The sequence below is a fragment of the Cokeromyces recurvatus genome (genome assembly GCF_025118155.1).
Source record: "Cokeromyces recurvatus strain NRRL 2243 chromosome Unknown BX663scaffold_20, whole genome shotgun sequence".
Lineage (NCBI taxonomy): Eukaryota > Fungi > Mucoromycota > Mucoromycetes > Mucorales > Mucoraceae > Cokeromyces > Cokeromyces recurvatus.
This window is the reverse complement of record NW_026251406.1, coordinates 196026-222293: the sequence shown is the minus strand read 5'-3', so window position 1 is coordinate 222293 and position 26268 is coordinate 196026. Positions and strand designations below refer to the sequence as shown.

Genomic DNA, 26268 nt, shown 5'->3' with positions numbered 1-26268 from the left:
TCTTTAATATTTCAACGCTACTCATTTCAATTTCGGATATCTAGTTAATAATACGTTTCAAATTAATATAGAAGTCTGATTCATTGATGAAAATACAACTTTTGAAGTAAAAAAGAAAAAAAAATTATATTGGTGTTTATTACATTTATAACTTTTTCCTTCTTTTTTTTTTGAATGGTCTTTTTCATCATTTCTTTTTACAATTATAAAAGATTGTCCCTGTCGAAAGTAAAGCCAATATCGTTTCTTATGTACATATAAATTGCTAATTTTTCATTCTTCAAGCCTTCAAAACCAGTAGCAGTTCACTTTTCAAAAACTTTGTTCGACGTTGGATGAAGAATTTTTGTCAAATAACTCAGTTACATATTCATAAAAAAAAAATTTTTTTTCCTTCGCCTCTTAGTTTAGGAATAATAATAATAAAAATCAGCCCGTTTTATATTGATTCCACCAACATTGATCAAGTTTGTACGTTGATATTTTACTTTCCCAAGAATAAAAAGCTTACGATAATTAGACATAGGGATAGAAATTATTCAATACAGAATTTATCCGTTTTAATTCGCATAATTTAAAGTGCCCTTGGATACTATAAAGAAAAGAATCTAGTTACAAGATAGAGAAGAACCATATATGTCTTCCGTTGAGGATATATCATATATATAAACTATACTCTATAGTGTCTGTTTGTTTAAATAAGTATTAGAAGGCTATAACATGAAGTTTTCTAACGGGCTTATTAATTTAGGTAGCTCGCTAAGAGAAATCTATTTAATAGAAATAATAATAGCAACTTTGTTTAGGATATAAAGATGAAGATTTATTTGGGAAACATTGAATGATATGCTTATTCCCTAGCTTATACATATATACTAACAAGTAGCCATTGTATGAGTCTATTAGATTTAATAAGATCTAGAGGCAATATCTGTTCGTATGTAGGTTGTTTCACTTTTTTTTTCAAGAAAGTAACTGAACACGTGTTTATATTCATGCAACCCTATACATTTAGACTTTAAGCTGCGTTGTTGACCTTTTAGCAGCAATCACAAATTAAGATTCCGAACATACGTAATGAATTGTAATCGATTATGTACTAAACAAAGTAGATCTAATCATTAACTTTTCTCCCATTTATACGCAAAAAAAAAGAAAGGAAGGCCATTTAGGATAAAAAGAAAAAAAAATCTTTATTATCATGTTATTTGATGCAAGCCATACTACTGCATGATAACATCGTATAGCTGTAATTTATAGCTGCAATTAATTAAACTGTTTCACAATAATAGATAAGATTAATGTGGAGAGTGATGTATAACATCATGAATTCAATATAGCAGCTATTATCACACTATTCCTCCTCCCCCCCCCCTTCTCTTGGTGTATGAACACATTTCTTCTGACTTAAAAATGGGCTAAGTTTTTGGACATTACAGAGGTGTTGAAGTTTTTTTTTTTTTCCTGATTTTAAGGTTGATAAAGTATTGCTGAATATACTCTTCAAAGAGCAGCGGCGACGTAAAAAAAAATACTTAAAATGTTAAAATTACGTAATATTTAACAAGCCAAACAAATAAATAACTCATAACATGGAATTATTAAAGAGTAAATATTCATTCAAAAAGGCGAAAATTCAATTGTATGTCTGAACTGACCTATTTTAATGTTATACTGTTTAATTTCTATAATTACAAAAAAAAAAATTCTATAAAATTACCTTTTTGGGAACTTTACGTAAAATTTGAAAGTCTTCTTTTTTATTGGCTATATGATTTGTAAAAGAGTTTTATTGTTGGCTTAAATTCATAAAAATCCTTTTTATAATGCATGCGAAACATGAATAAATTTTGCGAACCAATAACTAATTGGATTTATAGAATACACCAAAAGATGATTTTTTTACTTTCTGTTTGTTTGTTTCATGTTGGTTTTTTTTTTTCTTTTTTTTTTTTTTCTTTTTTTTTTTCACTATTCCTTTTTTCTTTTCTTTTCTCTTTCTATATTTGGTGTCGTTTGACATTTCTTTTTTTCTTTTACAAAAAGGAAAAAAAAAAAAGAAAAGAATGCAATCATTGACATTAAATGATGAAGAAAAGCTTTCAAGGAATGGAGTTAAACCGAATTTATCAGTTGATACAAACTTTACAAAGAAAAAGTCACCATGGAGTTATTTCTTTTCTTGTCCAAGAGATAAAAGAGCAGAATCCATCAATAAGACTGCTTCAAAACCGCCAATAAAACGTAATAGCTTACCATCACCACCACCACCATCCACTTTACCACATACAGCCCTTCAGCATCATAATACAGCTATAGGTTATATGCCTCATAAATCGAATAAAAAACCAATGGAAAAGACAACAACTGACAATCGTAATCATAAATCACCTGACTCGAATAGCATTCAATCAGCATTCAAGAAATTACACTTTCCACACTTTCATAGACGTACAAAATCAATGCAGTCATCTTTTGATTCAATGGATGATATCTATACACCTAGTGCTCCTGAACCTATCATACCTACCTTTGTTGAATGGTCTTCAGAGACACCTCTCTCACCTCCACCTTGGGAGCTGACAGATAAATTAAAGTCTTCTAAACGTCATTCGATGGTAGAACATAATATGATAGCGAATAGCGACTATAATAACGACACAACGAATCATGTTTTGAACCAAGAAAGTAATTATCATTCAGATTCAGAATGTGATAAATTGAATAATAATGACCTAAGTACTATCAATTCAATGAATCGTACAGCCAATGTAGCCTTGGTAGAGACAACTACAAGTACATCTTCTTTTAATAGCAATGCCACTTTATCCAGCCCTGTTGTCCAACGTCGATCCAGTTGCACAACATATGATGCTGTCTCTGTAAGCAGTATGGATACGAACATATCTTCCAAGACACTTGTTGAGAATGATATTATCTCGATTACCGAGAAACATACTAGAGATATGCCTGTTCTTAAACGATATAAGCATCCTTCAGAAAAGAAAACTCCATTAAAACCATGTCAAAAGGCCAAAGTACGAGCTGCACATCCTGAATACCTTACACATCACCACTCCTTTTCGTTTTGTGAGGATCATCTCAAGTATCTTTATATACCAAACGTATTTGATCCCGTCACAAGGGAGCCTATCTTAGAGTTTGCAACAATTAAGCCAAGGAAATATGAATTATATCGCAAGACAAGTTGGAAACGAGAGGCCAAGGCAATGATGACCTGGCATCATACATTGGAAGAAAAACTTCGAAAGTCATCACACGTGCCTATCTCAAACTTTTCCAGGGATTTGGTAAAATTTTAACAGTTGAAGCTTTTTTTTTTTTTTTTGACTAATAACAATGATTTTTTTTTTCATAAAGCCACGTGCAAAAATTGAAAAATATTTTTTGACTCGAAGATTTATTATCAAAGAGTTCTTTACAACAGAAGTTAGTTTCTGGAATCAACTTTACTATACAAAAATTGTATGTTTTATTATTATTAGTTTGTACATAATTTAAAGCTTATATCGTTTTTCTATATATAAATATAGGTTTTCTATGATGCATTTTTATATGCGTTTCAAAAGGAAAATAGACTTTTCAAAGAAGATGATATCGATCTTTTTGCTAATTTATTTGATCTCATGCAATTTTCCGCAAAACTAATTAACCACCTTCGACATCTTCAAATGGGGCCTGTCAAAGAAATGGGAATGAATCCATGTGGTAATATGGAATGTAATAATTTAAGACTGGGGAAGATATTGGTTGACATGGCAGAAGATTTTGTGGTCTTTTTACGATGCGCTTTGGATTATAAAGGTAATCGCAAGTGTTTAGATAGTCGAGAAAATACAATTGGTTATATACAATTCAAACAGGTAAGAGATAATAATAATAAAAGATGGATCTAGAGTATTATTGTATCATTAAGCTTATGTCTCTTTAACAGAGATTATTAACTCGAAAGGAGACAAGTCAGTTTACGATGCAAGACTATTTAATCATTCCTATCCAACGTGTTGCTCGTTATGGCTTATTACTTACAGGTAAATAAACGTGTTTGAAATATAATTGAGACAAAGTTTTTCTAAATTCTTCTTTATATAGATTTAATAAAGCATACCGAACCAAACCATCCAGATTATAAAAACTTACTTCGAGCACATCAAATCATTACAAGTCTTGCAATAGCAATGGATTCTGTTCAAAAGAAAAAAAAGAAGACTTAATCTAATACATAGTTTTATTTTGAGGGGAGGAGGCTTTACTTTGTACATATTTACTATAATTAATATTTAATGTTATACTTTGTAGAATACTAATACTAATAATACTAATAATAATGATAATAATATACTGATAATAATAATACTAATAAAAACAGTTATTTTATATATGTATACGCTGTAAAAAAAAAATCTATCTTATCATATTATTGCTATTCACTATCTATCATTCTTTTTTTTTATATAAGTACTTGCACCTAGTTCATGTGCCTTCATCCATTCTTTTACATCGCAAGACCAAGTCTTTTCATATTGTCCAAACCATCCTTTCTTCACTTTTTTAATCAACTTGAATCCATGCTTCAGACGTAAAATATTCGCAGCCTGACTTTCTAATTCATTCGTATTTGCCTCTACACGTTCAAGCCCATGTTCATCAGCCCAAGACATGACACGATCAATCAACAACGTCGACAGACCACAGCCCTGATAATCGGTTCGTACTGCTAAACGTTGTAATGTAGCCACCTTGGGTTCATGTGGTTCTGCAAAGACAGGAGTCGGCATTTGACCCTGAAGATCTCTCAACCAAACAGGCAAAGGCAAATGATACCTTTGACATGCTGCTGCCAACAATAACTTCCAAGCAGGTGGCTGCAAGGGGCGATTTGACAAGATACGTTCACGATAATGAGCTAAACCAACCATACCACAAGGTTTATTATCTAATGTCAATACCCAGAAATGAGAAGGTGTTTGTTCCTCCAAGGGTCTTTGAATACGAATGAGTTCTGTTGCGGGCTTTGCATTCTTATCAAATGTAACACGCTTTTTGTTTGGGTTATTATTATTATTGGATGTAGTAGTATTCGTCGTTGTTGTCGTCGTCATTGTCGTCTTAATTTGATTATCATCATCTTTAACTTCAATTTCTTGTTTTGTCCAGTTAAGATAATATATTTCGGGATCGCTAAGGTCGTTTTGTCGTGCTTGTTCGACTTTGTCTACAACTTCGAAGCGGTCTGTAATAACAAAGACGGAGGCAAAGGAAACAATAGACCATGCAAAAGTTAAAAAGAGTTTCAGAGCTATGTAGGTCCATGATGGCCAGTTAAGTCCAGCCAAGAGGATAGGAACAATAGCTAATAAATATGCATAAGCAGCAAACCAAATGACCCAAAATAGAGGTGACTTGAGTTTGTTTTTAACACCTTCTGGAACAAGTGTAAAATAAGTACTATAAAATAAATGATCAACTTGGTCATGATCACTTGCTTTGTAAGTTCGTAAAACTAAACGTGGTTTATCATCTACTTTGGCATCTGTCAATGTTGACATTTTAAAATTAGACAATATATATGTAAAGAAAAAAAAAAAAGGAAAGAAAAAGAAAGAAATAGACAGAAAAAAGGATTTCTAATAAAGTTAGCTACAGAAGTTCACGTTTTTATTATGTAATGATATTATGATGATAAATAGTTTAACTTCCGGTCCGAAAATCATTTTTTTTTTATTTTTTTTTTTTACCTATTCCACGGTTATTATAAAACAGAAGGTTTTGGGCCAATATTAGCTGTCTTGATTTGATGTACGGCTCTATCTCGCCATTGCTTAAATTGCAAAGCACTATCTTGGCCTGCTCTAAATACTATGAGAAAAAAAATAAATACATAAATAAAAAAAAAATTGCACACATGTATTTCTTACATTCTTTCTCTGTTTCATCTAATTTTTGTAGAAACTCCTGCCCTTTTGAACTATTTATGGTTCGTGAATAATTCATAGTTTCTTGAAGCCTTAATTTAAATGCCTATAAAATATAATTAATTTCCAAATAATATTCATAACATTACTTCAATACCTTTTGCAATATACCACCTAATTTATCATCTACAACTAGATCTAATAATTTAATGCCAAATAAATAAAAATAAGGACAAAGTAATCTAAAATCAACAAGGACAGGACTTGCATCTAGAGCATTTCTCACTTTTGTGCCATAAGTCTTTGGTAATTCAATCGAAATAAGGGAACTATTCATATTTGTAAGAAAAAAAAATAATGAATCAAAATGAAAGGTGTTTCTATTTATGTATTTGTATTTACTCATTGGCTGGTAACCTAATTGTACAAATAAGTTAATAACCATGAAAAAATAATAATAATAATGATCATCTTTATATCTATTTACGAATATTCTGCTAAGGGCTTAGCCATCCAATAGGGTAATTCAACTCGAGTATTACGTTTAACCTAATGACAGCACTATTAAATATATTTTGTTGACGATTCAAGCTTCAATTGTACCTCTGTATTGTTGCCATTTAAGTTGGCTTCCTTGGTATAATCATGAAGTGCAATGCATGGTATTTTCTAAAATATATATACATATATGTATAAGTATTATGTACTGGCACACACATCATATTGAAACGTTACTATTTGTTCTGCCAAGATGGAATCAATGTCATAGTACTCATCAAGCTCCATGGTTCTATCAAGGAGAAAAGACAAATTTTAACGCGTAGAAATTAATAACCGCGTTTTAATTTTTATTCATTTTTTTTTTTTTTTTTTTGGATTTGTCGCGGCGGTTATTTCTTTCTGTTGCTGGTGTATAATTGCCAAAATGTATGGATAATTATAAATATAAAAAAAGGGCGGAGGGAGGGGGGGGGAATTCAGATTTGTTGTCGTATAATCGCAGAAGTAACGCTCAACGATTTAGTCAGATGATAGTGTCGTCATCAAAAGCCGAATCACAATAACACGATTTGGTCTGCATCAGCAGCACCACCACCACCACCATTATTATTAGAGTATTGTTAAACAAATATATAAATAGTCCACAATAATAAAGAATCCTTCTTTAGATTTTAAAAGCTATCTTTATTTCTTTTATCAAATTTCCAACTAATAATAGGGATACTTTTTTTTTTTTCAAGATTCTGATTCTTCACTGACTTATTCTATCTTCTCCCTTCCCCTTTTTGTACTTTCTCCTTTAAGTTAAAAAAAAATGCCAAAATATAAACCATATCCAATACCTCTCGCAATTATTTCTCAAATCAAGTCCGTTTACAATATTGACTCTGATGAAGAAGCATGCCAACCTGCCATTATTCGAGAATTTTATGATACATTATATGCTAATCAATTAGAAGGAATAAAAGAGGTTAAAAAAGAGGATCGTGAAATCACTTTTAATGGTATCAAAGTTAATATTTCCATACTTCGTCCATCAAATACACCATTAAATGAAGTTTTACCTGTCATGTTGTTTCTGTAAGAACAATAAATATCTATATAAATCATTATTTATTTATTTTCTTGTATTTTGGCCATATAGACATGGTGGTGGCTGGATTGTGGGAAGCTATGATACTCACAGGATATTAACGAATGAGGTAAAAAAAAAAAAAAAAAATTATTTAATGTATCCATAAATAACCTTTCTTAATCATTAATACGTGTAACAATATACATTAGTTGGTCAATTTGATTCCCGCCTGTATCATTTTCGTTCATTTCTCTTATAGTCCAGAAGTAAAACATCCAGTGGCACTTGAAGAATGTTATGCAGCTCTTTGTTGGGTGCATCAACATGCTCAATCAATTTATGTGAATCCTACTCGTTTAGTTATTGCTGGTGATTCTGCAGGTGGTAATCTATGTGCTGGCTTAGCAAGTAAGACATATACCACACATACATACATCCTCCTCTTAATTTAAACTAAATATTATATAGTTTTGGCTAAAGAGCGTCAAAAGATCCATTTGATATCATATCAACTCCTTTTTTATCCTGTTTTGGATGTTGATTTTGATACTAAATCCTATATAGAAAACAAGGATAACTCAGTTTTATCAAGGGACTCCATGAAGTATGTTTGGGATGCCTATTTAACAAGTCATCAGGGTTGCTATCAGAAAGAAGTAACTGCAGTTCCCATGTCGGCCTCTCTAGATGTCTTGAAAGGTTTACCCCCAGTTCTAATGATCATTGCAGAAAAAGATGTCTTAAGAACAGAGGGTGAACTTTATTCAAAGAAATTAATGAAAGCGGGTGTAAATGTAGTTTGTACAATCTATTTAGGGACCCATCATGGATTCTTAACCTTACCTCAAATGTCAAAACCTCAATCAGAGGCAGCACTTGAACAGATTATAGGTATTCTTAGAAAACATTGGAATAGTCAGAGTAATAAGCTTTAATTAAATAAATATATAATATATAATATTTATATATGTATTACATATATGTATATAAAGAGGGATATATAAAACTCCAGCCCTCTTCTGTTTAATATTTTTTTTTTTTTTAATCGCTGTCTTCTTCTTCGATTTCTGTTTCAGATGAAGAAGAATCAGTTATTCTACTACTGGATGGTCTACTTGACTTCATACGATCAAAGACACTATTGACTACAGATGGTTGTCTTCTTGGATAGCGTAGATTCTCGCTGACAGAGACAGCGTCATCCAGGTCTTGTCTATTCTCGAAATCACGACGACCATAAAAGGAGCCAACAGGTGTCAGATCTTCACGCAAGTTTGTAGCTGTAATAGCAACAGCTGGCGATGTAATCTCATGAGGCTCCATAGGTAATTGAATAGATCCTTCTTCATGTATTGACATTGGTACTTTATCACGAAATGCAAATGGTAAAGGAATTTCTTTGATAGCATGATAATTACCAACATTATTAAGATGCTATATAATAATAATCATAAAAAAAACATATCAATAAATGTATATAATGTAATTTGTAAGAAAGAGAGAGAGAGGGGGGAATAGAGGAGGAGAAGGGGAAAGGAAAGTAGGTAGGTAGGTAGGTAGGTGTCAAATTACTAACCTCATTTTCTAAACGAAAGAAATTCCATTGAATACGACGATAAGCTTCCAATGAAGCATGAATAAAACCAACTAATTCACCCTTAAAACCCAAACTGGCAGCATTGATAGTCCATGCAAAACGTAAAATGACGTTAACTGGCGCAGCCACATAATACGTCCAACGATAAAAGACAAGCTCATTACGCAACAAGAAATGTTTACTGTTTGGCTGTAATAATCCCCAATCCATTTTAATATCCCAAATTGACGTATAAGATGAATTGATAATACAAAATAAAATCCAAACGACTTCCATAGACGCATTTGCTATTAAAAAAAAATTATTTTTTTTGTTGTTTAATATTAATAATAGTATATGTGAATATACTTACGATACATTCTTCGATAGCCAGTGGCTAAGGTAGATCCAATACTCGTTGTATATTTAATAGCATTGACCAAATGTACCTTTTCATGTGAGTCTTGATAACGACGAATGCATTGTAAAAAACGCCACCAAGGCGGTAAACAGGCCAAAAAAGGGGTATACCAAAAGATCTTCACTGGACAATTGGTGGATAAGGAGTCCCAATGCCAATGATAAGCACAGAAGAAATAAGTAATTGTCCAAAATGAATATGCAAGGCTGTTGAGTTCATCTGCAATAAAAAAGTCTCGAAATTCAATAGGAAATAAATAACTTAGAACGATACGAAATAATGAAATTATAAGCCATCGACGGGAAGAGTAATAAAGTATAGGAAAAGGACATGTCAAGATGGCCATGATCAGGACAAATAATATGAGAGGACAGAGTTCAGAAGGAATTAAAGGATCAAAGCTCTGTGAAAAATCAATGTACATGACTGCCAATAAAAGTAACAACATAAGTGAAGGAAGCTATACGAAAAAAAAATTAGTATAAATTAGTAACAAAGTAAACTATACAAGATAATACCTCTGCAAACTGATGATAATCCATATTATCTCTCGGATCAAATTCGAAAATGAATTTATAGTTAATATGGGATCGATGCCAAACAAGCGTATTTACGGCAAAACCGAGACAAAAAAGAATCGGTAAGCTAAAACAAGCATAGATTTGTAGATTATACTCTATATTAGGTATCCTTTCTCTTGTATTTGGGTCTATAACCAATTGTATTATACGTAGTAGCAAAGCTACTGTTAAACCAAGATAAAAGCCAGTTCTCCAAGCTGTAGGTGTATAATGCTATATATATAATTATTATAACTTAATCATAGTTGTATATATATATATATATATATATGTATACCTTATAATTGTATATTTACCTCTTCTTTTTCTGGAATTCTAAGTTGTGCCATACCTCTTCTACGATGTCCATCTGCAAACTCATTGATATAAAGGTTCTAATGCAATAAATCAACATAAAATATATTAGGTTAGTGATCTACCTGAGAAAAAAAAAAGCATAATCATTACCTCTGTATCTTCCATAAATACATTGATTTTATTTGATTTAATCCAATAATATTGCTTTATTTTTTGCAAATACAGAGGACTTGCTTTCCATCCAGCTGTTTTATCAAACTTTTTTAAAATCTTTTGAAAACCTGTTTCGTTTAAATCCTTTTAAAAATAAATAAATAAATTAATGATTGCTTCTACCTTTTCTTCCTCTTCTTTTTGTTTATACCTTATAAGATTTTAATAACTCCAGACTACGATAGTATTCGGTAATCGCCTTTTTAATCTACTTCTAGCCACCTGTGTAGTAAAATAAATAAATTTTTTAATATGTCATTGTTTGTAACAGTTTGTTTTTTATTCTATTATTTTTACGTTGTAGCCCATATGATGTTCGCCATTATATTCAACTGAAACCGGGAAGTTTGGAATATCTGTCGCAGTATTTGTTTCTCTTCTAAACCAATTAGCTGGATTCAACCGTCCTTCACTGTGTATAATATCATAACTTGACTATAAAATAAACCGGGTAAGTATATATGTATATATATAACTCTATCATTGTCAAATAGAATTTATTACATCTATATGTGATAATTGGTTAGCAAAATCTCTCACTAACTGAACTTGCATTTTTAGTGCTTCATATTTGGTTTCTGCCTCTTTTTCTTTTTCTACAATCATATATATAAAGATAAATAAAACTATTCTATAATAGTTCTTTCAATAATACCATTATAAAATTGACTGATTTTTTCCAAATCTTGATCCAACATAACAAAAAAGTATTGTTCAGGTTCACTTGCATACTTCAATGCTTCCTCAAATATAGAAAATGTCTGTAATGTTTGAACTATTTTTTTAAAAAAAAAAGAAAAAAAAAAAGAGAATAAATAAAACGGGAAATGATTACCTAATTTTTAGTTTTAACAATGTATTCTTTTTTTTTTTTTTTTTCTTTTACTTGGTATAGACGGCCGACTCATTCGATCTAATTCAGTATTGTCTTGATGTCTTCCGAATCGAAATGAGAGATGGTGAAATAATCCTTGTATGGGTAGATTTCTTGGTTGTAGTCCAGATGATCGATTGTCGAGAATAGATGATTGTGTTCGTGAAGGTGCTATACTGTTAGGCTTTGACATGGGTAATGCATTGCTCGGATAATCATCCATTGAATCATCCACCAAAGTACTAATAACATTTTGAAATCTGTTATGTGTTGAATTACTATGATTTAGTTTACGATACTAATAAAAAAGAAAAAAGAAAAATATTATATTGGTTATTGATATGCTTTTAATATATATGCGTAGAGTTTTTTTTTTCTTACTTTTTCAATGGCTTTTAACCTCTTTTTTAATCCTTTATAATTAATATAGGCTTTTCTCCACTCTGGAATACTATTTGATTCAAGATGTTTTGCAAATTTCATAGTGGAATAATAATAACAATAATAAAAAAAAAGTTTAAAAAATAAAAAAAAATTAATAAAATGACATTTTATTGTCACAAGTCTAAATTAACTGCTGCAGGTAACTAAGGTTACAAATATATTTTATTTTCAAACTCCATTCATATAGTAGCTGTAACATTTATTACCATGATCACAGAAATCCCTGATTATAATAATAGCCATTCTTATATAAAATGATACACATAAATGTATACCTATACCTTGTCATAAAATCTTACTAACAATAAAAAAAAAAAAACTACAAGGTTACATCATCAATCATCACAATGTGTGAGAATTTTATTTTAATAATAATAATATACACATAATACAAATACAAGAGAAGGGTATCATTAAATAAGAATATACATTAATTATCTTCACTTGTTGTCGATAATATAGAACGTATATCAAAACCTAAGTCACAAAGGAATTTCGTCATTTCTTCTTGACTTACATAAAGATCCCAATGTAAGAACCGTAAGAAAGCTAGTTCCATTCTAGTAATTTCTTTAATAGACCAAACATCACCTGTAGCATGAACAACATGTTTTGTTGATAAACAACGATCTTCACAATATTTACTTGCAACCAAGAGAGATGCAACAAAGATACGATGAGCTGCCTCTGGTTCAGCCTTATAGCCAGCTGGAAGAGCCTTTCTAAATCTTTGAACGTACATTAATGCCAAGACAAGATGAACTGGTTGAACGTCACATTTATCAGTAATTAATTGAATAAATGGAATAAGGTCAGGTAAGTGTGTATTTCTTTTCTTTATTATTCCATCATTTACATTATCAGTATTGATTTGACTTGAGTTTGGAAAGAGAATAGCATCAAAAGAAGACGAAGCAAAATCTATAACCAAAAAAAAAAGCAACGGTTTTTTAATTTTAGGGTTTCAGGGACAACAATAATGATGAACTATATATGTAATATATAAATATCTATATATTTCTATTTTACCTATGAAACCTGGAGGTATGGAATTTCTTGTGACTGTGTTGGGCAAAGCTAACATAATACAATAGATAAAGTTTAGGGTCACTTTCAAAGACTAAAAGTGCGAAAAAGAGAAAAAAAAAAAGAAAAAAAAAGAAAAAGAAGAAAAAAATTTGAAAAATTAAAACAGATAGATTATTTATAGTTTTTGAAAATAGACTAAATTTTTATCCTGAGTTATTTTTTTTTTTTTTTTTTTGATAACAGCAGATTAACACAGAAGTTTATGGCTATCAGTTGATAAAGAAAAGGAAAAAAAAAAAAAACTATAAATAATAAACTTCTGCTGAATTTTAATGGTGGCAGGTTTCTTTTGCCTTTTCTTTTTAAAATAATATTAAAATGGTAGTATTTTATTTTATTAATTTAATATTATTAGCTTTCGTTTATTATGGGTTTTCATATTTGAACTGAAACAAGTGAATAAAAAAATTTTTTTTTATCAATTTAATCTCTCATTATTATATAATAAACACATCTTTAGTAAATTCAGGGCAAAATTCTATTTTGATACACTATTTTTTCCGAAATGCAATCGTATTTTGACGAATTAAAAATCAATATTACCTGACAGTTATTACAAATGTTACTTTAATATCTATAATATCCATTAGAAGAAGTCGTACTGTTTTTTCTTTTTCTTTCTAAATGAACGACGTCGCCAATTATTCTGAAGTTATGTCACACTTTCCAAAATTAGTGACTCATGTTGAATAATTTAATGTCACACGGAACATTTTGTATAACACCTGACCTACAGCGTCTGTTTTTTTGTTTTACTCCCTTTATGTTTCAACATGATTTTTATTTTTCAAATATTATTTTAATATGCTATTCAGATAGTGTTCAAAAGTACTTATTGCTATATATAAAAAAAAAAAAAAAAAATACAAAATATGCTATAGAACATGTATATAATGGAAATGACTTTTATTTTGGAATATGCGATATCTACAGTATTTTGCATTTATATTTAAAAGAAAGTTTTTTGAATCCAACAATAACTATATGTCAATGTAAAAAATAAAATAGTTACGGGCTAGTTCGCAACAGAAATTTTAATTATGGTAACAGGATGGTAGGAGATACCTTATTATAGCTGACTATTGCTCGAGTATTTAAAAAGACAAAAAGGAAGAAAGAAAGAAAGAGATGTCAAGACTTGTTACTAATACAAGGGACGATTTTAAATGAATGCTTGAATTATATCAAGATAATAATAAAAAGAGGCTATTATAGATATTTATATCGACCATTCTCTATGACAGAGATAAATAATACAATACACTTTTGTGTATCTTCTTAAGGAGGAAGACAGCTGTGCACCTATTTTTGAATTAAAACAAAAAAGGTCAAAGAGACAAAGATGTGCGTCTTTATTATTATAGAGATTTAATGTAATAATTTGCATATTTACTTTTGCTTTTATACTGGTTTACTGAAGAGAGAGAAAAAAACATAATAATATATCATTGTTTTAGATAAATAAGATGGTTTAATAATATAAATAATAGACCGGATACATTTGAGAGCAATATATACGTATACATATATTATTTAGTTAGTATACATAAACCAAGTATATGTCCTATTTTGAATAATTTAAAGCTTTTAGAAATTTAGCCTAGTCGTGAAGTACTAACAACGCGTGCATGATCTAACAATAAATTCGTCTTTGCTCCATAATAAAGACATTCCAACTCTACTTCAAACTCAGGTATTCTCTCATGTATATCATCATCATCTTCTTCTTCTTTATCGTCTTTTAAAATATTGCCCCTTAATTGCATCTTTTGTTTTTTCATTTTATATTCTACATGGGCTACGATTTGATCAAACATAGTTTCTAATCGTGCTCTTAGTCCACCATATCGGTTCTCAACTATTTCCCATCCAAATGGTTTAAATGTCTTCATCCACATAGCTCGGTGACATCTCCACAACGCATCAACTTCTTGACGTAAAGCAGTTAGTCTTCCATGGGCTAGGGCCAAAAGGGTATGATAATCTTTGGCCTTGTAGGCAGCTACACAATGCTTTCTAAAGTGACATTTTAGTGATAACACTTTAGCAATACGTCGTGGAAATTCAAGTCGTTCATTCAATGGAAAATTAAATATGGTCTTTTCTTTAGAAGTTGCTTTGGATAGGTATTGTTCAATGCTTGCATAATGGTTTTCAAGGTCTTCATCTATATATTGTGGTGATAAGAAGCTTAAAAATGGATCTACATTATATTATTTAGTTTAGTATATATGTATATATATCAATATGTTATTACATTTATTTTCCTTTGCAAGTTACCTTCCCATAGTAACCATTTGCTCATGTTATTTGCAAAGTTAGATCTTGGCGTAATTGGTATTCTTTCAGGTATATCATCAATCTATAAATAATAAGATGAAAGCTAATTCATATTTACTTTCTCCTTTTTCTTACCTTTGAAGCTAATGTCCAATCATCAAAACTGGCACCACAAATAGCCTCTATATAATTGATATAATTAACCAAAGGTATCTAAAGATAGATTATATCTATTCTTTTCTTTTTTTTTTTTTTTTTTTTTTTTGTTTATACCAAAATTTCTTTTCAATAATTGAATATCTACTTCTTCAAATTCAGTATAGCCATGCTGTGCAAAATAAAATAAAGCAGGTAAAGAAGAGAGCCTAAATACAGAAGTTTAATATGCATATGCATGGACTATGGAAAAATAGTTATATAAACATATTTACAAATCACACTCATTGCCTTCATCTCCCCAAGTAGTAATGAATGTATTTCGAACCCCTTCATTTTTATTCTTTGAAGCTACGATACTAGCTTTAACTGCTTCATAGGTAAATGGTAATGCTGTCCAAAAGCGAGTCCAAGTCCATGCAGAAGCTATATATAATAGAATAGTAATATCAGTAACTGTGATAGTCGATATATATATATATATATATATATAATATGCTTTACTTGCTACCCATGGATCTTGACATCCCATTTGTCGATGCTGTTGAATCTTTTGTAAATATATATCAGATGTTGTATGGTAATAATCCCAAAAGATTAATTTTATATTTTGAGGTAAACTATTAACCACTAATTCCTGTGTTGCTGGGTTATTGGATTCATCATAATAACCTAACAATGAATTATTCTTTACAGCTATATTTGATAAAAACATGAATTTACTTCACTCCATTTTTTATATTTATATAGAACAAACCTAAACAAAACAGCACTACGCGCATATATATGTATATAAATGAACAAAACAGAAGTTAGCTGGTTAGTTTTTTTTATATGTATACCCAACTTTAAGTATCTCTTACTGTCCGACCATATCATTGGCTCTAAATCATTCCTTTGACATATTTCATTCACCTTTTGAAGATGTTCAAGAAATATCTGCGTTGAATCTTTACCATATCCATAAATCTGTTGATACCTTCCTTCTCCCACTCCATGAGCTTCATCCATACCGATATGAATACGTTTAGACCGAAAAGGCCGACTAATAGCTCGAATCATCTTTTCAATGAATTCATATGTCGCTTCTGACTCTGGTAATAGTACTTCCATATTATCACGTAAGTAAGCATAGTGTTGCCATTGTAATACTTGACCCATATGACCCAATGTTTGAATACAAGGTATAACCTCAATGCCGCTATATACATACAGACATATATATGTATAAGTTAGAGTTAATATAATAGCTATAGAAAGATCAATTATTTTTTCTTTTTTTTTTTCCACTTACAGATCAAATGCATAATCGTCAATTAAAGATAGTTCCTGTGCTGTAAATTTACCTCGAAGATAACCAAATAAAGGTTCACCTTCAATTTCATAAGTATCTTCTGTGTAAAGTTGTAACATGTTTAAGCCCATAAGTGCCATATTGTTCAATAAGAAATACACTGTTTTTAAACGTAAGACACCTCCTCTACTACAGTCAATCATCACACTATACGTAAAATAGTTTTATGTTTATAAACAAAATTAAAAGATAAACATTTTAATATGCTTACCCTTGAGTATCAAACTGTGCCTTTTCCATAAAATTGACTAATTCACCATGAATACCTGTTAAAACCATATAATCTCTTGCACTACCCAAAATTCTACCTAATCCTCTAAAAGCTGTATATATGTATGTATAAATGACCTTGGCGTTATATTACATAAATACTTTTTTTTTTATTATAGTACCATCAATTTTTCTGTGATATCGAATCTGAATTTCAAATTTATCTCCTGTAGCAGAGCCCATTTCCAGGTAATTGTTATAATTGCTCATAGAGCTATATTCACCTTCACGTAACGTATTATCATAAATAAATCTATTTATCAATAGTATATATGCATATACATATATGTATATACATATATATATATATATATTTAGTATATCAATATTTAGTCATAATGAGAGAGTGCATTGGAAGATACTTTTACTGAAGATGCCAACGAAATTCACTAGAGTAATCATCTCCCATATCGTTTTCACTCACCAGATTGTTATGTGGTGCGTAAGTCATTAGTTTCGAAAGACCATCTTGTATTTCTGCTGGTTGTTGTGTCAGGTCAATAATAATAAGCACTGCATTAGGTTGGGTAATATAATCACTCTGCGACATGCTGTCATCTAACTGAATATTAAAGTCGGTCATTTATATATGCAAATAATTACAGATAATAAATATACAAATATGTATATATAAAAAAAAAGAGCATAAAAAATATGTTGCTTCATATAAAATTAAACACAGAATTTTATTGGAAACATAAAAAAAAAAAGAGGGGAAGGGAAACTTTATTTTTAACTACTTTTTTTTTTTTTTTTTTTTTTTTTTTTTTTTTTTTAGAAACAACAATAAGCTTTTCCATAAATGAGGATGAGAATGGTAAAGATGGGTATTTTTACTTTCTCCAAGAACTATCTTGAATCTAGCAATTTAGAGAATTATTGCTGTTTTCTCTGGAAATATACGAAGAAAATTGCATGTTCCAGTCAGAAAAGTTAAGGAAGTCATCAAAAAAAAATATATACATATATGAATATACCTTTATCCTTTATACAGATAAAATATGCAACTATAAATCATGCAAGTGTTTTAGTATATAAACTAATTTCCTATATAATTCATGCTTCTTTATATTATACTTGCATATTGGTACTATCTGTTGTAAAGTAATACAACATAGTGTCTTGCTTTGTTTTATTTTATTTTTTTCTTTTTGCTTGCTGATATTAATTCTTTGAAAAATGTAAATATACGTCGATGCATAAAAGCAATTTCCTGTATGTAAGAGAGGATATATACAACTAGCTAGCTAGGCAGAAATAAATAAATAAATGATTAGATAAAGTTATAGGGAAATATACAGTATGACAAAACTAAGAATTCTATATTTTATTTTACATGAAACAAAATAAAGGAACAATTCTATGTTTTTTTTTTTACAAGATGTATAACGATATCTATATTTGTATATATAATAATAAAAGCCTCTCAAATATTAAAAAAGTCTAAGAAAAAAAAACTCCATGTGATGACGCAATTTAATCAACTTCTTCGATGGAAGGACCGTCAGTTTCAGCAGTGTTACCACCGGCAGGGAAACCACCAGGAGCAGCACCAGCAGGGAAACCACCGGGAGCGGCACCAGCAGCACCACCTTGTTGTTGTTGATAGAACTTCATCATGATGGGGTTAGCAACTTCTTCCAATTCCTTTTGCTTAGATTCATATTCTTCCTTGGAAGCTTCTTGAGAGTCATCGAGCCACTTGATAGCTTCATCAACAGCAGCATTCAACTTGTTCTTATCTTCTTCACCAAGGGCACCGCCAACCTTCTCATCTTGAAGGGTGTTACGGAGGTTATAAGCATAGGATTCCAAACCGTTCTTGGCTTGAATACGAGCAGCGGCGGCTTCATCTTCAGCCTTGTACTTCTCGGCTTCGTTAACCATACGTTCAATATCTTCCTTGGAAAGACGACCCTTATCGTTGGTGATGGTGATCTTGTTGGACTTACCAGTGGTCTTGTCGAGAGCAGAGACGTTCAAGATACCGTTAGCATCGACATCGAAAGTGACTTCGATTTGAGGAACACCACGAGGAGCAGGAGGAATACCGGTCAATTCGAACTTACCAAGCAAGTTGTTATCCTTGGTACGGGCACGTTCACCTTCAAAGACTTGAATGAGGACACCAGGTTGGTTATCAGCATAGGTGGAGAAGATTTCAGACTTCTTGGTGGGAACGGTAGTGTTACGCTTGATAAGAGCAGTCATGACACCACCAGCGGTTTCAATACCGAGGGAAAGAGGGGCAACATCCAAAAGAAGCAAGTCTTGGGTCTTTTCGGAGGTATCACCGGAAAGAATGGCAGCTTGAACAGCAGCACCATAAGCAACAGCTTCATCAGGGTTGATAGACTTGTTGGGTTCCTTACCATTGAAGAAGTCAGAAACCAACTTTTGAACCTTAGGGATACGGGTAGAACCACCAACAAGGACAATATCGTGGACTTGGGACTTGTCAATCTTGGAGTCACGGAGAACCTTTTCGACGGGTTCCATAGTGTTACGGAAGAGATCTTGGTTCAATTCTTCGAAACGGGCACGAGTCAAAGAAGTGTAGAAATCAACACCTTCGAAGAGGGAGTCAATTTCGATGGTGGTTTGAGCAGCAGAAGACAAGGTACGCTTAGCACGTTCACAAGCAGTACGGAGACGACGAACAGCACGAGCGTTACCAGAGATATCCTTCTTGAACTTACGCTTGAATTCTTGCATGAAGTGAGAAACGAGACGGTTATCAAAATCTTCACCACCCAAGTGAGTATCACCAGCAGTGGCCTTGACTTCGAAGATACCATCTTCAATGGTCAAGAGGGAAACATCGAAGGTACCACCACCCAAATCGAAAATAAGGACGTTACGTTCACCTTCAACCTTCTTATCCAAACCATAAGCAATGGCAGCAGCAGTAGGTTCGTTGATGATACGTTGAACATTCATACCAGCAATCAAACCAGCATCCTTAGTAGCTTGACGTTGACCTTACATAAGAGAGAGAAAAAAATAAATATAGGTTAGAAGTTTAGTTCCCAAAGAAAAAAAATTTTTTAACGTATTTTAAAGAACGCAGAAAAAAATGCACACAGAAAACCAAAAAAAAGATATAGATTTTTTCGTTTAAATGTGCGCATCCCGTTCTTAAATATTACACACATTATTATTTGTACTTACTGTCGTTGAAGTAGGCAGGAACGGTAATGACAGCGTTCTTAACGGTGGTGCCCAAATAAGCTTCAGCGGTTTCTCTCATCTTAGTGAGGACCATAGAAGAGATTTCTTCAGGAGTGAAAGTCTTGGTTTCACCCTTATATTCAACTTGAATGATAGGCTTAGAGTCCTTATCAATGACCTTGAAGGGCCAGTGCTTCATATCAGCTTGAACTTCAGCATCATTGAAACGACGACCGATCAAACGCTTAGCATCGAAAACGGTGTTGTGAGGGTTCATGGCGACTTGGTTCTTAGCAGCATCACCAATAAGACGTTCAGAATCGGTGAAACCGACATAAGAAGGTGTAGTACGGTTACCTTGGTCGTTGGCAATAATTTCAACACGATCGTTTTGCCAGACACCGACACAAGAGTAGCTAAAGAAAGAAAATAAAAAGATTAAGATTTCTGTTTTGTTTTGTTTCTATTTTTGTAATAAAACGCGTTGTTGTAAGGAAGAAAAAAACTTACGTAGTACCCAAATCAATACCAACTATAAAGAAATAATAAGTTTTTGTTAATATTTAGCTTCATATATAAAAGGAAAGCAGCGTTTTATAGACTTACCAGACTTTCCTTCAGACATTTTTTTTTGTTATCAAAAAGAGATAAAGAAAAAAAAAAAAGAAATGAAAATTTTATTTTTGCGTTTTAATTGTTCATAAATTTTTTTGTGACAAGTTTGGAATTAAAAAGAAAGTGGTGGAATTCTAGTGATATTTTTAGGACTTTTAACTGGGTCATAGAAAAAGGAATAGACTATCACATAAGTAAAAAAAAAAATGAGTAAATTGATCTAAGGGGAAAAAAGCATTAAACGCTTCAATTCTAATATTTAAATATGATATAATATCGTAGCATTAAAGTTAATAATTTATTTATTTTTTACTACTTTGGCAAACTATACTTCACATAAAGATGATCTTTTTTTAATATACTAAAATTAAGATTATAACTACACAATATAACTATATTTTTATTAAGCTTATTTCTTAATTTTTCTGAATCTTTGCAACTTCACAAATAGTACATATCTTGCCTTCATAGTCTGGTTTATATGATGCTTTACAATAACAGCATTCAGCCTTAGGAGATCCACGATAAATAGGTTGGAATGTAGCCGCACATACATCAAATGGATTATATTGATCATAATCAAATGTTATCTCGTCATTCATAGTACGATCACAAACAGCTTGAATCTTACGAGCCTATACATATATACATACATGTATATATATTTTTTTTAAAATATAATAAAATAAGCATACATCATTATAAAGTTTATATTTTATTTTACCTCTTCAGCTACTGTACGTGGTGGCGCAAGTTCAAGTAATCGACTAGCAAATTGTGACGCAGTTCTGAAATTCTTACATCTAAAAGCTTGCTTTGTAGCTTGTCGTAAAGCTAATTGCATATGAGGTGTTTGTAATTGACAATGTGCAAAGTAAGCTGCCAATTCAAGAGCTCGCTTTTGGTCTTCAGATGTTTGACCTGCAATCGAACGTCGTTCTTGCTCCATTGCTAAACCTAACAAATATTCACGACAAATATCTACTAACATTAATAATTCATTTGCATCAGTCTCATTTGTAGTAACAGTAAACAAAACAGAATGTAATAGCTGTTTAAATTGTTGAGCAGCAGCTACTAACTTTCCAGATGTGAAGAGTCTATATGCCATTTGTAATTGTGTTGTAACGATCGATTGGAAGTTATAAACGGTGACGGGTAACGCGTTACGTGGGTTAGAATTCTCAGGAGATCGGCGAAGGCCATATTGAATGCTAGGATTGCTTGCGACTCCCTCAAGAGAAATACGACTGGCTTGGTAGATAGCCATGAAATGAGATTTGAGTGGTTCAAATTGAACAATGCCCCTTTCTTTGTTAAGGATTTGCATAGCTGTTTCAAAGGAACCAGCTGCAATATGATCAGCTGCAATCTTTGAATTTTGTGACCAAATAGTTGTTTCGTTAACACCTTCATCAGGAAAGACGTATTCAGCCATTTCTTTAGCTGCTACATGTCCCATCTCAGCATCCAATTCAGCTTTAATATCATCATCATCATCCCAGCCACCTTCATTCATATCATCTTCTTCCTCTTTGTCAAATTCTGTTGTTGTTGAAATCAAAACATCGTCATTCTTGTTACCACCAAAACCGATATCATCATCTTCCCAAGCACCGCCAGCTTCCTCAATATTATCAATTTGGTCATCAAAGGTAAATGCAGGTGTACCTTGTTGTTTAACAAATGCACCTTCAAAAAAGCTTTTAGAGACCGTTAAGAGAGGCCAGTTAGGATCTTCTAAGCTCTCAATCACAGGTTTGGGAGTAGGTGGTAAACGATCCTCAACTTCAGGCAATTGTATCTCATCAGCTGTCTTTCCTGCTGCTGCCAAAATAGCCTCTGCTTCCTCCTCCAAACCATGAGTTTTAGCTGTCATATATGCTAATCCTGACTGTCCAACGTCCTGCAACAAGCGAACACGTTCCTTGATATCGCCCAAATAGATTGCATTCTGGAATCGCATCAAAGGGTCCTTCTGAAGCTGGGCAATTTCTAGCATCTTACGAAGATTGGCATGATTACCTTGCAAAAGATACAAGAAGGATAATTTATCCATCTTTTTCGTACGTTGATAGGCCATCTCAACAATTCGATAATTACCATGTCGAAGAGCTTCAGCACCCAATTTACTCCAATAGTCTGGCTTATTTACTGCCTTGGCTGTTTCTAAGGCAACTTCCAAGTTGCCACATTCAAGTGCCAGTTCAAATCGTGTTTTATCATCACGAACAAAATGCAAGGCAATTTCAGGGTAGCCCTTCTTTTGAAGATAGGCAATAATCGATTGGCCGACCAAGTTAGAAGTACGAATAATGTGAAGAACTTCTTCGTATTGCTTCTTAACAAGTGCAAGCTTGAATCGGTATTCGGTTGGGTCAATTACAATCTCACGTACTTTACCATCACGATCAAGTGCATAGAGTTTTTTGCCCTTGATGCGTGTTAAGTAAATAGGTTGATCAAGGGTACGAATAATGCCATTATCACCTTGTGAAAGAGCGTATTTAATATGATTCAAAGTACAATAAATCAAGACACCAAGCTCATCCCAAGTTGCACTCTTAATACGGATTGTTTCGTGAATTTGGCTGATTTGTTTCAAGTCCTTGGTTACAATTGTAATTGTATGTTTGGCAAGAAGGGCAATCATGGACATATCATTAGACCATGAGACATACTTGACATTCGAAACAGCTAATTCAGCTGTAACACGACGCTGTTGAATGTCAAACAAAAAGACGGAGGTAGCAGTGGCCATCAAAAGTGTACCAGGTCCTGCATAAAAAATATCGGTAACTTGTCCAGGAGTTTTGAAGGATTTAGTCTCCTTATTGGAGAGATCTCGAATTTGAATAAGTTGGTTTGTCTTGTCAAAGACAGCAAAACGATTACGTGCAATAAAAAGAGCAGCATGACCGCTGCCTTTCATAGATTCGTCTGAGGGCTCCTGAAGTGTACCGCCTAAGTTTTTAGGAAGACGATAGAGTTCATATGTACCACCTTCATATGGACTAGTTAAAAGGACAGCCCTTTCAGCTGGATTATAGGACAAGGTACGAGGAGCAACAAATTGCGAACCTAACTTGCGAACTGACATAACTTCTTGATCAGCTGTACTAGGGAAATCATGAATATGCAAAATATTATGCTTTGTATAGTAGAGTTCATTATTATGCACTTGGAAAGCAGGACGTTCACGTTCAAGCTTAAAGACAATTAAACCACTATCGTGGCCTGCAGCAAAAAGGTTAAGTTCAGGATGCGATGTCAAGACCCAGAAACGATCGTGATCTCTTCTAAAAGTTGCAACTGCTGTACGTTTTGCTAAATCCCAAACACGGATTGTTTTGTCTTCACTATCAGATAAAATAAGATCCTGACGTGGATGGAAAATAGCACTTGAGACGTTATTGTAGTGACCACGGCAACTATCTACTTCCCAAGCCTTTGTATCTATAAAAAATAAAAAAATAAAAAACGATTAATAAACTTCCAATTACTATAACACTATTTTAGTTTACCATTCATTCTCCAAAGCTTAACTTGACGATCATCACCAGCAGAAATAATTAAAGGAAGAGTAGGATGGAAAGAAGCCCAATTAACACCATGATCATGGCCTTCCAATACATATTTCACCATTACATCTGTTAATCCGAACATATCACCTCCAGCACTAGGTCGGCCCATATCATCCATTGTCATAGAAGTAGGAGCTTGTGATTTCTTGCGTAAACCTAAATTTAAGAAGAGTTAGAAAACGATTTACTCCTTTTTTTTAAATTATGTTTACCTGTAATATCCCATACACGCACAGTTTGATCCATAGAAGCAGAAACAATCAAATCTGTCTTTGGATGAAATTGAGCGCACATCACATAATGATTATGGCCTGTCAAAATAGCAATACAAGCTCTTGATTGCCAGTTCCAAATACGAATTGTTTGATCATCTGAAGCCGAAATAATCCAAGGTAATTCATGATGGAAGAATACAGTACGAACGTAGTCAAGATGACCGTTTAAAGTAAATAAACAGCGGCGAGTTTTATAATTCCAAACCTTGATTTTATAATCATCACCACCAGAGACAAATAAAGGCTGTGTAGGATGAAAAGCAATACCTCTTACAGGACCTATAAATAGTAAAATGAGTTATAAATGTTTAAATTATGCTTGTTGTAATTACCATCATGTTCTTCGAAACGCTCAAGTAAGGTACCCATTCGATAATCCCAAAGCTGAATACAGCCATTATGTAATGAAGCTAAAATCCAAGGACGTTTTGGATGAAAAGCAATGCCTTTAACACGATTGCTTTTGGACTCAAACTAATCCCAAAATACGAATGATGAGATTAAACGAAATTGTTTTTTTTTTTTTTTTTGAAAAAAAAAAGAAAAAAGAAATTACCTTGGTGAGCATCTGCATTTTTGTATGTTATAATGCTGTTTTTGTTAAAATGAGTATTTTTTTTTTATTTAAGAAAATTTGTCTATAGTTTCTTTTGTATTAAATCAACAATCTGTTTAAGAAAAAAGTTAAGTTCATCTCTTAATTTTGCGCGTTTATTAAGTATACCCAAAAATAAAAATAAAATAAAATTGGAGTATGAAAATGGCCTATTAAACAAAATTAGTAAAAAAAAAAAGAAAAAAAGTTACATGTATATATAAAAACATACTAACAAAATAAGAGAAATTACTTATAGAAATGAACTGAATCCTTTTTGTTTATAAATTGGATTGTTATAGCAAAGATAAAAGTAGGTGGTTTCCAAAATTAAATCTTATTATTCAATTACAACTACCGAAGAGCTCAAGTATAATTAGCATATTACCATTGGCCAATTAGCTTCTTGAGTGACGTGTCAGGTAGAGAATAAAAAAAAAAAAAGGCACATTCACCTTTTTTTAAGAATTATGTCGTACTTTAAAATTTTAAGATATCAAAGAAATATGAAATGAATGACATTATATTTGAAAGCAAACTTAATGGAGTGACAAATAAGTAAAATAACTCAATAGATAGTCAATATAATTAAAAAAAAAACCTTATACTTACCCGAATACATTGTATTAGTGAATCTAGCTAATAATTGAGCAGTGATATTTATTGATTTTTGAAAAGGATATAGCGCTACTATTCATCTTTTTTATTATATTGTTATCTTCTTGAATTATATGTGTATACATGTATATTCTTCAAAATAGAAGAATACTAAAAAATACTGGATACAGTACTATGTTCATTATATAAACAGACGATGGCGAATATATCGAGAGTAGCAGCCAGGTCACTTTCGTATAAACGATAAATAAATCCAAGCTTATTAGAAATGAATTCTTAAAAGTCTTGACTATTATGACATTCTTTTTTTATCAACATAAGGAGTAGATGTTACATTATAATA

At 31.9% G+C, this 26268-nt stretch overlaps 9 protein-coding genes across 9 annotated transcripts; 2 read left to right on the top strand and 7 right to left on the bottom strand.

Moving 5' to 3' along the window:
- The first annotated feature begins 1977 nt into the window (after window positions 1-1977).
- On the top strand, window positions 1978-4397 carry BX663DRAFT_515843 (Dbl homology domain-containing protein). Its single transcript, XM_051528499.1, has 5 exons — window positions 1978-3311; window positions 3382-3486; window positions 3555-3884; window positions 3956-4052; window positions 4114-4397. Exons 1-5 carry the CDS (start codon window positions 2067-2069, stop codon window positions 4233-4235), a joined length of 1899 nt encoding a protein of 632 aa, XP_051380940.1. The 5' UTR covers window positions 1978-2066; the 3' UTR covers window positions 4236-4397.
- Window positions 4185-5843, bottom strand: BX663DRAFT_140473 (uncharacterized protein). Its single transcript, XM_051521567.1, has 2 exons — window positions 5760-5843; window positions 4185-5661 (listed from the first exon to the last, which is right to left on the bottom strand). The coding sequence occupies exon 2, from the start codon at window positions 5568-5570 to the stop codon at window positions 4452-4454; it is 1119 nt and encodes a 372-aa protein (XP_051380939.1). The 5' UTR covers window positions 5571-5661; window positions 5760-5843; the 3' UTR covers window positions 4185-4451.
- On the bottom strand, window positions 5725-6810 carry BX663DRAFT_515837 (uncharacterized protein). The gene is made up of 7 exons (XM_051528498.1): window positions 6672-6810; window positions 6540-6605; window positions 6424-6485; window positions 6339-6353; window positions 6094-6265; window positions 5940-6042; window positions 5725-5880 (listed from the first exon to the last, which is right to left on the bottom strand). The coding sequence occupies exons 1-7, from the start codon at window positions 6720-6722 to the stop codon at window positions 5774-5776; spliced, it is 576 nt and encodes a 191-aa protein (XP_051380938.1). The 5' UTR covers window positions 6723-6810; the 3' UTR covers window positions 5725-5773.
- Window positions 6811-7084: 274 nt separating this feature from the next.
- BX663DRAFT_475956 (alpha/beta hydrolase fold-domain-containing protein) lies at window positions 7085-8447 on the top strand (the record flags this gene model as incomplete). The annotated part of the gene is made up of 4 exons (XM_051524253.1): window positions 7085-7517; window positions 7582-7639; window positions 7722-7920; window positions 7981-8447. Exons 1-4 carry the CDS (start codon window positions 7252-7254, stop codon window positions 8445-8447), a joined length of 990 nt encoding a protein of 329 aa, XP_051380937.1. The 5' UTR covers window positions 7085-7251.
- A 53-nt stretch (window positions 8448-8500) lies between these two features.
- BX663DRAFT_140353 (EXS family-domain-containing protein) lies at window positions 8501-10368 on the bottom strand. Its single transcript, XM_051521566.1, has 5 exons — window position 10368; window positions 10028-10303; window positions 9462-9969; window positions 9089-9396; window positions 8501-8946 (listed from the first exon to the last, which is right to left on the bottom strand). Exons 2-5 carry the CDS (start codon window positions 10049-10051, stop codon window positions 8554-8556), a joined length of 1233 nt encoding a protein of 410 aa, XP_051380936.1. The 5' UTR covers window positions 10052-10303; window position 10368; the 3' UTR covers window positions 8501-8553.
- A 1881-nt stretch (window positions 10369-12249) lies between these two features.
- BX663DRAFT_515822 (cyclin-like protein) lies at window positions 12250-13081 on the bottom strand. Its single transcript, XM_051528497.1, has 2 exons — window positions 12948-13081; window positions 12250-12839 (listed from the first exon to the last, which is right to left on the bottom strand). The coding sequence occupies exons 1-2, from the start codon at window positions 13000-13002 to the stop codon at window positions 12349-12351; spliced, it is 546 nt and encodes a 181-aa protein (XP_051380935.1). The 5' UTR covers window positions 13003-13081; the 3' UTR covers window positions 12250-12348.
- Window positions 13082-14602: 1521 nt separating this feature from the next.
- On the bottom strand, window positions 14603-16856 carry BX663DRAFT_438398 (glycoside hydrolase superfamily; the record flags this gene model as incomplete). The annotated part of the gene is made up of 8 exons (XM_051523276.1): window positions 14603-15210; window positions 15288-15369; window positions 15423-15469; window positions 15561-15652; window positions 15719-15869; window positions 15948-16139; window positions 16307-16644; window positions 16738-16856. The coding sequence occupies 8 exons, from the start codon at window positions 16854-16856 to the stop codon at window positions 14603-14605; spliced, it is 1629 nt and encodes a 542-aa protein (XP_051380934.1).
- A 1494-nt stretch (window positions 16857-18350) lies between these two features.
- On the bottom strand, window positions 18351-20353 carry BX663DRAFT_140236 (heat shock protein 70 family). Its single transcript, XM_051521565.1, has 3 exons — window positions 20239-20353; window positions 19995-20048; window positions 18351-19944 (listed from the first exon to the last, which is right to left on the bottom strand). The coding sequence occupies exons 2-3, from the start codon at window positions 20001-20003 to the stop codon at window positions 18544-18546; spliced, it is 1410 nt and encodes a 469-aa protein (XP_051380933.1). The 5' UTR covers window positions 20004-20048; window positions 20239-20353; the 3' UTR covers window positions 18351-18543.
- Window positions 20354-21097: 744 nt separating this feature from the next.
- BX663DRAFT_515807 (coatomer protein alpha subunit) lies at window positions 21098-25703 on the bottom strand. The gene is made up of 8 exons (XM_051528496.1): window positions 25540-25703; window positions 25437-25477; window positions 25269-25380; window positions 25045-25186; window positions 24650-24991; window positions 24378-24593; window positions 21578-24309; window positions 21098-21488 (listed from the first exon to the last, which is right to left on the bottom strand). Exons 3-8 carry the CDS (start codon window positions 25284-25286, stop codon window positions 21270-21272), a joined length of 3669 nt encoding a protein of 1222 aa, XP_051380932.1. The 5' UTR covers window positions 25287-25380; window positions 25437-25477; window positions 25540-25703; the 3' UTR covers window positions 21098-21269.
- Between the last annotated feature and the right edge of the window lie 565 nt (window positions 25704-26268).